Raw genomic sequence first — 13,637 nt, forward strand, 5'->3', positions numbered from 1 at the left:
TGACTTAAAATGTTTGAGCAGCAAATTATCCTTTGTGTCCAGTTCTAGTCTCACGGGAAAAAGCAGGCGAGGCACATGAGAGGTGGCACTTAACCGCTACAGAATAAAGGCAAAACACTCTTCACTGCAGCCTTATCAGGATGAACCGTATCAAAATCCGCTGTACGGCAATGGACCTCAGATACTAGGTTTGTTTTTGTTTTCTCCAAGGGATACCAGATCGAAAATAACAATCCACCCAGACTGGATAGCATCGTCTAGGTACAAGGTGTTGTCCCAATAGCCAAACAACTCTCCTGACTGATATCTCAGCTGTTTCCTAAGTGACAAATCCAACATTCACACCTTACTTAAACCAAGAAACTGCAGACTTTCTGACATATTTCTATATAAAAAAGATATACTCCTTAGCCATAATAATTTCCACAATAAATTGTCATGCTGAAATTCTTAAGCACATCTGTCAATGACAAGGCACACTATTGATTTCCATTGCTGGTATACCAACCAAGAAATAAGCACCTAAGTTATTTACAGGTCACATCCACATTCTTTACTTGCTAAAAACCATTTAACCCCAGCTGTAATACAGCTATTTTCTTCTATCTGTGCTGCTATGCAGTTTATCTTACAGCATTTCAGACTTGATTTGTTTCTGTGCTCTGTAATACACACTGAAGTTTAGAATAACCAAACAAAAATATTTGATGAGAGACAAAGTTAATCTTTAACATGATTCCTACCTCCTCATACTATTGCTGTACAGACTAACAGGCTCCTTATGTATACTGGAACTGCGCTGCCTAATCCAGCTGCTGTCCGTGTGTAGAGATGTTTTCTTTCTCATTTCCTGAAGGATTTGCTGTCTCTCCAACTCTGCTGCAGACAGGTTGTGCTCCTTCTGAGACTTCTTCTGTGACTCACCCATGTTCCAGGACCTCTCCGAATACTTGCTCTGCGTACCTGTTTGGACAACACGAGCAAACTTCAGCTAGACATCTTAAGGCAAAAAAGCAGTTATCATGTATTCAATACTCCAGCTATAACTCCAAAATCACAGAGTGATCCTTCATCACCATATTCACAAGTTTCTCTACTTCCTTTTTACAACCAGGTGACCAATATCAAACTTGACAATACATCATTATTATTACAATTTTTTTATTTGTGTTTCCATTAATGTGGCCTTTTACATGATGTTTAACTTAAATACAAGTAAGTATTTTCCTTCACTTCAAGTGTATATGCATATACATTTGTGTGTACAAATATATACACACATAAATGTATGTTTAAAAGGGCATGATCTCTTTCAGTGCCACAATTTGGACTCTTCCTCCAATACAAACTGAAGCATGTGTAGAATACACACTTGAGTGGTGGGTTACCTTCTTTCCCTTTAAAAGTTCATATTCTTTTTTTCTGTAAGTTGTCCCTGTTTTGAAGAATTCTTTCCTTATTCAAGGCACTAAACACATCATTGCTTTATCTTGCTATATGTAAATATATATGTATGTGTGGTTGGGGGAGAGGGAAAGGAAAATCTTACAGAAAGCCTCTTTATTATTTGGATGCTGTGTTAACTAGTCAGTTGAAATGAGATTTATGGTATAGATGGCCTTTGAAATTTTGGAAGGGGAAACAAACAAGCCATCTTTCTCCAATACGTGCTGAAGTGTCAGAAGGCAACATTTTTTCTTTATTTCCTAGATCCAGTAGCTATTCTTTACACTAAGACTAACTAAGAAAACTACTCAGCAGTAAGTCATTCAATTGAAATTTCAGTCCCTTTAATAATTGCTCTGACGATAGATTTGCTCTTGTTCTTATTGCTATAGATTACCATTATAAAATATTGTGGAAGTTTACTTGCGCATTAGGTTCAGTGACCAGGCTTTAATGTGTGAAAGCACTGTTGTCAATATGCAGTATATCCTCTAAGACACCATTTACTTTGCTATGATTACTTGTGATTACTTTTTTTAACCATGTTTTAGACACAGGAATAGCTTTCAGGCATTTTCTACTCTAACATATTTATAAATCTTGTTTGTTTGCTTTAACATTCCTCTAAAAACACAGTAACATTACTGAAGGACAACTCAAGAAAGGCAGCAAGGAACTGTAGTCCAGAAAACAAGCCACTGTGACAGTATTGAGAGCTGACTTCCAGCTGTGTTACTCCTACACTAACAGAAGTTAAAAAGAACAAAGAGTTGTATTAAATACATTAGCATCTTGGCATGTGTGGCTTTTTTTATTGACAGAGTCAACGTATCAAGAGCACGTAAATCTTCAATGATATACCTACATGATTGGTTTAATCTCATATAAATATCAGTCATCTAAAATTCAGGCATTTAAGATCTGTGTGCAATCACTGTTATGGTCTTCAAGAGAGCAGTTAATTGTATTTCTCCTAGGCCTGTATGTTAACTGTATGAATTTCCTCTTGCTATTGAAAATTCATTAAATTGTGGCATGGTATGAATTTGAATTACAATGCTGCTATCAAAAAGCACTTTGACAATTAATTTTCTTAGGATGACTACATCCAATACACCTTTTTTTAAAAAAATACATTTTAAAAATAATAGAAGTTAAACAGTAATTACCATTTCTGATTGTGTTGAATTCATTCAGTTCTGAAGTTGACTTGGACTTATTCCTAAGGATATAGAAAACATTCATTTCTCCATCTCAACTAGGAGACCTCATCACGGACAAAGATCTTATCATTGCAGACCACAGATACACAGAACCTTTTTTCACCACCCCACCCATCAGCAACTTATGCTGTACTTAAAACAAGAGACAAAAACACCCAAACAAAGAGCAACAGGATATTAAGGGGAAAAAAGATGTCAATATTTAGATGTCAATAGGTAATAACCGATTAAAAGTTAAAATACTGTACTGAAAGTTCCTTGTACTTCAGGTATGAGGGACCAATCATTGTATTTGCTTCAACAAAAACCATGTAAAAACTGAAGTCCTTCCCTGTGGAAGCTTTGTGAAGACTACAGTCAGACAGTCAAAGAAATGATAACTTTAAAAGCAAGTTTATAAATGATTTAACTTCATGAGAAACTTAAATCATACTTCAGCACCATTACTAGACCGTAAGCAAAACATCTCCTCAAACACTGCATGCAGATTGTTCTCGGGAAATTTATTATTCATTGATTATATCCACCAGCATAATTTTTTAATGAGTTTTAGCCAAGCAACGTCATTCAATATACAGAAAGACAAATGGCAAAAAGCTGGTTTTCCAGCAAAAAGTGCGGAGCAGGAGCTTCAGCAACACCTCTGTGCTCTATTACTAGTCTCAAGTAATACAGCCAGTTTCTTAGTTTAAAATACCTCAGAAAGGAACAGAAATCCTTTGCTGGGTCACAACTCAAAGCTGCTACATTAATGTGTTTACACATGCAGCATTGCCTGCATAGCAGCATTTTGAGGGAGTCTTGTCCTTTGTCTATAGATAAATGTTGCATAAACTCTATCCCATTTGCTCCCCCAAGTTCTGATTGTCTGTCCTATGGTGCAGACCTATTTTACTATCTGTTTGAGAAGATGCAACAGTTTCACAGTTGCTTGTAGTAAACAGGAGCTCCAAAGAGCAGGTCCGCCTTGCCTGGGATGCTTTTAACACCCTAGTGTCCTTCTCTCACGTATATCCAAGATGTGACTATTTAGTGCAGGCACCTTCTAAAGTTAGATTTAGATCTTCCGTTAGTAACAGATCTATTAGTTGTACCCTGTGAGTTTTGGGGTTCCTCTTAATATAAAAAAAGGTATGCTCACTCCAACTATAAGAACTGAGTAAATGCACAACAGACATGATCTTTCAGAACTACTGTGGGATACCATCTAAGGCAAAGGCTTGATACAAACATTCTGAGTTTAAGTCGCTTTAGCATTTTTTAACCATAGCCCAGTTATTAAAAGGGAGAAGAAAAACCTGCCTATTCAAAGAGCCCAAATCCGCAGTGGCTAATATATTCTATTGAAATAAAACCAAAACAAAACCAAAAAAACCCCAACAATAAAACCCCCAAACAAACCACCAAGCAAAACAAAATAGAAAATGGCAAAGGTAAGAGAGTGTAACTTAACAAGTGGTATATCTACTATCTTCCTGATAAATAAGCTTCTGCTGCTGCCACCTCTCACTTCCCTCCCTGTTTACTCTCTTAAGTTGCACAATCCTGACTGGGATGACTGCACCTTCGTTTGTATAGCACGTTATGACACAACCACAATATTATCTGAAATTGTTTTCCAGCCAGATGAGTCTAGTACCACCCACGTATTTACTTCCTTACAGTTCTGCTTCTCCCAGTACAATCCTACTGACTGACTAACTGTTGTTTACAGCACAGCGCATAATTTGCCAAAATTTTGGCTGCTTGTTTTCTCAATATGAAAACATGCCATAAAAACTGCAGAACACAGCAGCAATACAAAGTATACACTTAGCTGCCATGGCTAAAGTTTACTGGAAGTTTCAAAGCTTTCTGACACAGAAATGGTGATGTTACAGTCTATGCCAAGATTCAGTATCACACATACCTGTCAGCAAATGACTGGCCAGGTTGCTCCTCAATGGTTTTAGAAACTTCATAACGCTCATAATGCCTATTTAAAAAAAAACACAAACCATTATGTTCATAGAATCATAGAACAGTTTGGGTTGGAAGTGACCTTAAAGATCATCTAGTTCCAACCCCCCTGCTATGGGCAGGGACACCTTCCACTAGACCAGGTTGCTCAAAGCCCCATCCAACCTGGCCTTGAACACTTCAGGGATGGGGCATCCACAACTTCTCTGGGCAACCTGTTCCTGTGCCTCACCACCCTTACAGTGAAGAACTTCTTCCTTACATCTAATCTAAATCTGCCTTCTTTCAGTTTAAAGCTGTTACCCCTTGTCCTATCACTACATGCCCCTGTAAGTCCCTCTCCATAAAGTCCCTCTCCCTCTTTCATATACAGAAAAAGACATACACAGACATAAATATTTGCAACTAAAAATATTCAAAACAGATCCTTAAGGGAAAAAAAAAATGAAAAAAACCCCCAACCAGTTAAAGTTCTAAGGAGGCTTAATTTTATCAGCCAGAAACATAACTAACAAAAGAAGGCAGAAAAAGAAAGGTTGTCAGAAAAACTGCCTAAAATTACATTTTTGTAAGTGACAAGGAATCCAAACGTGAACATGCCAAAATGGTTAATACTTATTGCTGAAGATGTTTCAACCTACCTATCAATTCAATTTCTTATTACCTGTCAATGAGAGGATGGCCAGCTCGATCCTCTATTGTTTTAGATACTTCATAGCTCTCATAATGTCTAGAAGCAAAATACAGATAAAAGAAAATACGTATTAAACAAAAAAACATAGTCTAGAAATTGAGCGAACAGTAAGTATACATAGAGAAAAATCGAGAAAGTTCAGATGGGTTTGTTAGAAACATGAAAATACATGAGAACCCACCCCAAAGACTTTTTAAGATGCTGCAAGAATTACAAGTATCAGTATATGACAGAGATTATCTCATCTGTTTCAAAGCCAGGAGGTAAGCTTTGTCCAAACACAGCAGTTCTCTAAAAGTTACATCTATATTCTAGAAAATCGTATAGGTGCAGTTTGTGACCCATAGAGAAACACCCACTAACTTCCACGGATAAAGCTCTTCCAGCTGCCTGTCCCCCAGCCTCAGTGCTCTTCACAGCAAGTATCACACCTTCACAGATGTTTATATAACATATCAGATTTCAAGTCAGATCTTTGGATATCATCGTAAAGCAAACATTTAACACCAGACATTTTAAAACCCAGTTGCACTGGACTTGCTCTTTTACTACTAAGCAAAAGCATCCTTGTTTAGCAAAACACCTCCTTTGAAAGCAACCTCAGCAGCAATGAAATCCCCTGGGACTAAAGCATGTATCAAAGATTTAGATATGCAGATATTACAGCAGCTTAATAAATTACCACACAAAGTCCTACTATCTTGCGATTGGGGCAAGCTAATACTGTAAAGATACCCTGGCTCAGCTGCCAAGAAGAACCTGTTCAGTGTTTGTAACAACTGTGCCTCTGCTTTGCTCAGCAGGATCTCAAGCAGCAGTCATTTACAATGAACTGAAGTAACTCCAGGTCTCACAATCTCCCCTGCAAATATATGCAATTTTATAATCATATTTTCTTCTCTTAAGACTTAACTTGATACCGTGCATTATTATCAGTCATCTCTTTTTACTTATATAAGAACAGGGGAAAATCCTCAAGAGAAACAGCAAAGCTAGTCATACACATGGCAGTACGTTAAATGCACAAGAAATAAGGAAAAGTTACTGGTTTAATCTGTTTCAGACAACTTTATCTCCCATGATGCCTGTAATAGCAGTCTGCAAACTTCCAGGCAAGAACATGAACTTGTAAACTAATAGTTGGGTTTTTTTCTGGGTTTTTGTTCTAGTTTGGTTTTAGGTTTTTTTGGTTTGTTTTTTGTTTTACACCAAACTACTGAAAAAGTTAATGAAAGGAACTTTTTCATGCCCTAGAATAAATATATCCACAGTAGGTATTTCTAACAGGCTATGATATCTAAGCCAGTATCTTTTCACTCATATACCGCGATGATCAACAAAGTAACTCAGTAGTGCAATTAAACTTTATTGTTGCACTGTTGAACTAAAATGAGAGAGGAGTCTGGAAAAATCAGTCACACATTTGTTGTAGAAGAGTTAAGTTGGTATTTCTTCTGGAAGCCCTGTATGTTGAGCCATTGGCTCTCAATTTACAAGCTTATGCAGGGTTCTTACAAAATCTTCACTCTAAGTGCTTCAGGTCATCTTTGATTTGGCTCTAATTACTGTATTTACACTTCCTATTTAAAAAACGAGCTGAAGTGGGTAAACAGAGCACTTGATTCATGGGGAAAGACTTCGTCTTATGCCTGATCCTTCTACCTTTAGAAAGAAAGGCTATCCTGTGGTATCTTGCACTAACTGATGACAGTACGAATCTTACATGAATACCCATATATATTCAGGATGTACACACTCCCATTAGAAATGCATTTGAATTTTTAATGCAGAAGGAAGGGAGAGTACACCCCATCACAAGCGCACACCTTTGGTACTGAGACGTCTCCACTGACACCTCCCTCTGCCTTTCAGCCCACTGCCTCTGCTCCTCCATCTCTGCCCGCTGCCTCTGCTCCTCAGCATATTGCTGTTCTCTCTCTTTACGTTGTCTCTCAAGCTCCAGCTCTTGGAGTTCCCTTTCTTGCTCAAAACGCAGGGCTGCTTCTTCCTGGATCCTCCTTTCCTCCTGAAGCTTCCTTCTTTCTTCTTCCTCGCCCAGCAAGCGTGCTGCCGGCTCACTTCCTCCATCTCCTTCTGGCTCCTCAAGAGTATTCGCTTCAGGGCTTGCTCTCCAGCTGGACACAGTTGGAGCCCGTGTAGGTACAGATGTTGTGTTTAAGGTTAGAACAGTCTGCTCCTGTAGCAAAGAAAAAAAAAAAAAAATCAAGTTTTTAGGGAAGGAACCTGGTTTTTAAACAGGTTGCTAAGAAAAGTTCATTCATTCTGTGAGGGAAGACAGTGTAAAAAGCATCCCAAACACTTTCAATGCAAGACCCAGGGTGTATTTTGGTTTGATGATTTGAGTGCCTGCTAGTACATTCTCCTAATGCAAGAGCTTCATTCCACATAGCAGCCTTCATTCCATGGGCAGCGTGGCCACAACTATGTGAAACATTCTGCTTTCTAAAGTATCACTTACATTTCAAGCCATCCTACCCCCACTTAAATACCCATGGAAAACAAACTCTTCCATGATACCCAGCATTTCTCCCTACTCTTTCGACTTAGAAACCTGAGACCTACCTAAGAGTGTACAGACAAAGATATACACTGCACGTGTATATCAGACCAAACAATTTCACATTAATCCTCATGTGGAGGAAACCCCCACCCTCCTCCATTCTCCTATGATTTGAAAGTCAAGCCTCAGACCTACCACTCTATGACTCTTCTCTCAAACACGAGAAAAGGTCTTTCAGTGATCAAAAGATGTTTTAGTTGCAGAGAACAAATACTGTTTAGGGGTCCATCCAAACCTCTAATGATAGAAGAAATATCAAATGGTTTACATTCTTGTACAGCAAAGTCCTCTAAGAGCTCAAAGAGTTTTCTTATTGAAGTCCTAAGCCATAAATTACAGTCTACTTATTCGTGACTGTATGAACACAGCTGATCTAGCTAGGATGCCTGAAGCAGCACTCGGATAACAATAAAGAAGAGATGTCTCAGACACCTCCCACACTTGGGAAAAAACCTGTTCATCTTCCCATAAGCAACAGCCACAAAAGTCAGCACCTACAGAAACTACACACATTCAATGTTTTGAAATACATGATAGCAAATCTGAAATGATTTGATACGTAAATTTATCAGAGATAGGATGCACCAGTTGGCAGTAACAAGCCAGGCACTTATGAACACGCCTCATAATGAAGTATTGAAGCAGAACTCCAACAAGTAGCATCAGGAAGTTAATATACAGTAAAGGTAACCATTTTGTTCTAGTCACAATAATTAATACATGATGTAACTTTTTCCCAGCATATTTCTGGTGTTAGTTACCTAACCAATCAATAAGGAAAAAAAGTCAAATTCAACAGGTCTCAAAACATTCCTTCACATTTTTGCAACCTCTTTCTACCACATCACAGTCAACAATCTATTTTCCAAAATGAGAAGATAAATGACATAGCAAAATAAGTTATTTGCCTGCTTGCATGCATCTACTGTAAGTGAAGAAAGCCATCATGAAACTAAACAGTCAAAGGTGAAGCCATATTCATAGCCTACCTCATCAAAATACTTGGAGCTCTCTTTTTCTGCTTCTTGCTTAGCTCGCAGCCATTCTTCCCTCAGTTTTTCTTGTTCCCGTTTGTATTTCTCCTGTTAGGTTAGATTGAAGTTAAACATGCAAATCAGAAACATGGTATTTTTTATTTGCATTAAAATGTACTACTGAAATTTAATGTGGTTTTTAACAGCTCAGTGTGGTAAAAACATGCTTGAGCTCCACTAGGACATTAGGTCCGCCACGAGTGAATGAAATCCTAGCTCAAATACAATCCAAAGGAGTTATGCAACTGATTTTGGAGAACCCAGGCTTATTACACACTAAGTCTCATAGCAACTCACCTCACATCTGTTATATTCCCCGTCTTACAGTTTAGTTCCCATTTAAACAAAAATCAGCTATCTAAGGTATTTCTTGAAAGACAGAGTGATTATATTTAACTTGGAACTGGGCACATTAATACAGTAAATATAAAGTGATCACTAAGTGAAATATGAGGCAGTAATGTGGTTTGAGCAAGAACTCGTGGTCTTTTGGAATGTTACCTAAACAAAAACCAATTTCTGGACCTCCAAATTTGTCCTATGACTGGATTTGATATGAAATCAATGTCATGTCTTAAAGCATTACCCAAGGTACACAACAAACGTACAAGGTACACCACTAAACATCTTGGGAAAAGCAAAATATTTAATGATGTCAAAAGTATTCCTTCTAAGATGTTGGAAATAAGCAAAGAAGGACTTCGCTTCCTTTCTCTGTTATTTGAAAACTCATTACTAGGATTATGGGGAAGAGAAAGAACACTATTACTCTGGCCAAATTTACTACTTCAGGACTAAAAAAGGAGAAGCAAAGAAAAGTGATGGCAGAGGGCTGAGACTGGTCTCAAGAAAGGTGAGCCAAGGTTTACATTCTTTAAAGCCATCTCTTCAGGCATCAAATGGAGCACCCAAACCATAACAGAGACCACAAATATGTTTAGGAAGGCACAGATCTTTCCTTGCAGAGTTTGTAAGCTAAAAGGAATGACAAACATCCAAAAAGCAACAGAGCTGCTACACTGTACTTTCACATCACGGTTTTCTGCTGAATACACCAAACTTATTAAGAGGACTTGTGAAGAGTAAATGATGTTCATGGACGTCTCTCCTAGCCAACAGACTTTAGATAATGAACTTCAATTTAATTTGCAGAGATGTGTCTTGTTGAATGTAGTTGAATGGTCTTGTTTCATTGAGCTGAGGTCTTTACTGAGAGGCGTGCTTGGTTTTTTTGTGCTATCCTAAGATGACAAACATTGCCCCCTCCATCTGCAACACATCCCTCCATCTCTAGCAACTGGTTATCAAGGTGGTTTTGTGTTAGTAGATTCAAATTCCTGACTCAGAGGTCCTGGGAACCAGGTTGATTCCAACTGATTAGCTGATTGCTAAGTGACAGGATGCTAGCAGGCATCTGACCATGGCACTGGCTGCTTTCTCTTCATCTCTGAATATAAGGCAATATCGCTAATTGAAGGTAAAACTCAGTCTAGAGACAATTTTCTTAAGGGGGAAAAAATAAAACTCATTCAAAAGTGAACACTACTGCCCCTTAGGTCTTTGATTATCCTTTAAATTCTTTTGCCAGCAAAAGCATACCAGCCTTGTGATGACTGAGCACTTCTGGCTGTAGCGAATGCTCAGTCTGGGTTTGATTTCATGAAGCTCATTAATGCATTGTCCTCTTCTTGCTGAATAATTGCTAGTGTGTGTAACTGTGCAGCCCAGCAAACATATCTGAAAGTCCTCTTAGGCCATCAGTAAGAAGAACTGCAGAAGTCATGTGTTGCTTCTCCTCCTTTACAGTTGTTGCACTGTCCTGGTTTCAGCTGGGATAGAGTTAATTGTCTTCCTAGTAGCTGGTACAGTGCTATGTTTTTAAGCTAGGTATGAGAAGAATGTTGATAACATACTGATATTTTCAGTTGTTGCCAAGTAGTGTTTAGTCTAAAGACAAGGATTTTTCAGCTTCTCAAGCCCGGCCAGCAAGAAAGCTGGGGGGCACAAGAAGTTAGGACAGGACACAGCCAAGGCAGCTGACCCAAAGTGGCCAACAGGATATTCCATACCATATGATGTCATGCCCAGTATATAAACTGGGGGGAGTGGGGGTGGGGGGATCGCCACTTGGGGACTAACTGGGCGTTGATTGGCAGGTGGTGAGCAATCGCACTGTGCGTCATTTGTACATTCCAATCCTTTTATTACTGTTGTCATTTTATTAGTGTTATCATTATCATTATTAGTTTCTTCTTTTCTGTTCTATTAAACTGTTCTTATCTCAACCCACGAGTTTTACTTCTTTTCCCAGTTTTCTCCCCGATCACACTGAGTGGGGGGAAAGTGAGTGAGTGGCTGCATGGTGCTTAGTTGCTGGCTGAGGTTAAACCGCGACATGCACCCAAGGGATTGCCAGCCTATGATTATGAAGACTAATTATACCTGCAATAAACGGTCCTGCTCCTTTTGCCATTTTTCCTGTCGTTTTCGTTCTTCCTCTTGATCCCAAACCCGACGACTGGGAGCACTAATGGATGGGACTGGGAGCTAATATAGCACAGAAATGAAATAATATTATCTTCTTCCATGTTATCACCACTATACATTTTAAAACTTATTTTTTAAATTGAGAAATAAAAGCTATTACAAACACTAAAGCTTTATAGTCACAAGGACATAAATTACCCTTTTCTTCAAAGGGATGGAAAGCAACTGTTCCATGACACATTAGAAAATCTTAGTCAGTACTCTCAGATTTGATCACAATTTTAAAGCAGTATAAAAAGCAATAGAAAGCAGTGGGCTTCTTGAAAAGACCAGGATTATACAACTAATTAGTAGTTTGTAAACAGTACTTACATCAGGCATTGCAGGCTCTGGGCCTCCTGTGAATTTTGGAAGGCAAAAACCAGAAATCATTAGAACCTTATATGCTTACTATTGCAAGACTTGTGTAAATGTGGGAAGTCTTAGCTTCAGACTAATTTTTGTTTCCTTAGTAAGCCATGCTTGCATTTTGCCCTACTGAACCTACTTGAGGTCAGAATTCATTAGCTGCTTTCAACTAATGTGCACAATTGTTTAATAGCTTTACATGCTTACAAGTGGCATCAGCAATTGCTTGAATTAGCAGTACATCTCCCACTGTGGCAATACAGAGGTTCTTTGCTACACCTCTCCTGTTATTATTGTGAAACCCAACTATTTAGCATGACCAATACCCAGAATGCTGCTCCAGGGTAGAGCAGCTACTCACTTACTGCCCTTGACATGAATTAAGAGCAACAGACATCCACAGCCAACTTCTCTACCACAAAACCATGTATTACCCCTTTCCAACTGTCCTCCTTTCCTACTCTGAAAAATACACTTGAACGTGGTGGACTTGTCACTATTCACCACCAACCTTACGCTATTTATCATGCTTGGTGTTAGCTTGTGCCAAGATGCTTATTAGAGAGAGGCGTGTATTATGCTAATGTATCGGAAGTTGAGAAAATGTGGAGAAGCACAGATTTAAGTATAATCCTTTCCTAAGCATCATCACTATTTTTGTTTGTTGCTAGTGTACTTAGCTGTCCAAACTTCAGTTAAAAAAAAAAAAGCATAAAAGCAACAAGTTGCAACAGTTTTCTGAAGTATGACCACATGAAGTGGAGAAAAGGTCAAATTTAGGATACAAAAGACATCTAATGAGTCACAGACTAGGGTCCAATTTATATATGCACAATTTTGTCTTCATTGTTAGAAGGCAACAGCCACAGTTACAATAGGATAAACAGACTTGATCCCCTGTAATTGCGCCAGGAGATCCTAATGGGAGGTACAGGCAGCACTTACGTTTGCTCCCCTCTTCTCTCACCCCTGTAAGCTTATACTAGCCTGTACAGATTTAGAAAAAAGAATCTTTCATATCACTGTAAAGCTAGTGTCAAAAGTTTAAAATGAACAAAACTGTACTGAGCTTACACTCTAGAAATATGCCCTTCTCCTCCCCCTCAAGCACAAGTGAAATACTTCAAATATTGCTACAAAATTTATTGAAATAAACCCCAAACTTCATAGGCAGTCTTTAAAGGAAACCCCCCAAAACCAACAAAACAACCAACAAAATACCACCATATTGCAGATACAGTGTAGCAGAAGTATTTAAAAGCAAACAGAACCACAAACACAGATCTATGCTGTGGCACTTCACATATCACTTCTGGAAAAAAACAGAAGCCATCACCACTGAAGGCAAAGTCCTGGCCCCCACTAAAATCACTGGCAAAATTCACACTGAGCTTCCAGTGGGCCAGAATTTCACTCTTTCAGGCTACAGAAAAACAGCAAGGCATACATAGTCTGAAGACAGCATTAGACATACAACATTAGTGGAAGTATGTGAGTTGTGACATGCAAAACACCAAAAAGCAACCTACAAAACCAAAATTGAGTGCCTCATTTTTTGCCTTTAAAAGCTATCATATTCAATTCAAAATTTATATCGGTCTTCTTGGGATCTTGTGACATCACGACATAGTGGAAAGCCAGCAGCTGCCTTTTTCCACCAATTTAGATGAAAGCACAGAGCTGCAACTCAATATAAACTCAAATCCAGAGTTAAGTATTTTATCAACAGCTCTTTGAGAACTGTGCTAAGCCTCTGCTGGAATATTCAACGTTATTCTTGTTTTGTAGGTAGTAGCAAACCTGAA

At 38.5% G+C, this 13,637-nt stretch overlaps 1 protein-coding gene across 19 annotated transcripts in view; it reads right to left on the bottom strand.

Annotated features, from left to right (window-relative positions):
* LMO7 (LIM domain 7) overlaps positions 1–13,637 on the bottom strand; it is a 99,946-nt gene that overhangs the window by 6,839 nt on the left and 79,470 nt on the right. For all 19 annotated transcript variants that reach the window (XM_075046036.1, XM_075046044.1, XM_075046042.1 and 16 more), the window contains 8 exons: positions 11,797–11,822; positions 11,380–11,484; positions 8,893–8,985; positions 7,149–7,519; positions 5,293–5,358; positions 4,579–4,644; positions 2,616–2,668; positions 744–963 (listed from right to left, as the gene is read on the bottom strand). In XM_075046036.1, the coding sequence (XP_074902137.1) occupies positions 744–963; positions 2,616–2,668; positions 4,579–4,644; positions 5,293–5,358; positions 7,149–7,519; positions 8,893–8,985; positions 11,380–11,484; positions 11,797–11,822 (1,000 nt within the window). The remainder of the gene's footprint in view (positions 1–743; positions 964–2,615; positions 2,669–4,578; positions 4,645–5,292; positions 5,359–7,148; positions 7,520–8,892; positions 8,986–11,379; positions 11,485–11,796; positions 11,823–13,637) is intronic.

Source organism: Buteo buteo, chromosome 14 (assembly GCF_964188355.1).
Source record: "Buteo buteo chromosome 14, bButBut1.hap1.1, whole genome shotgun sequence".
NCBI lineage: Eukaryota > Metazoa > Chordata > Aves > Accipitriformes > Accipitridae > Buteo > Buteo buteo.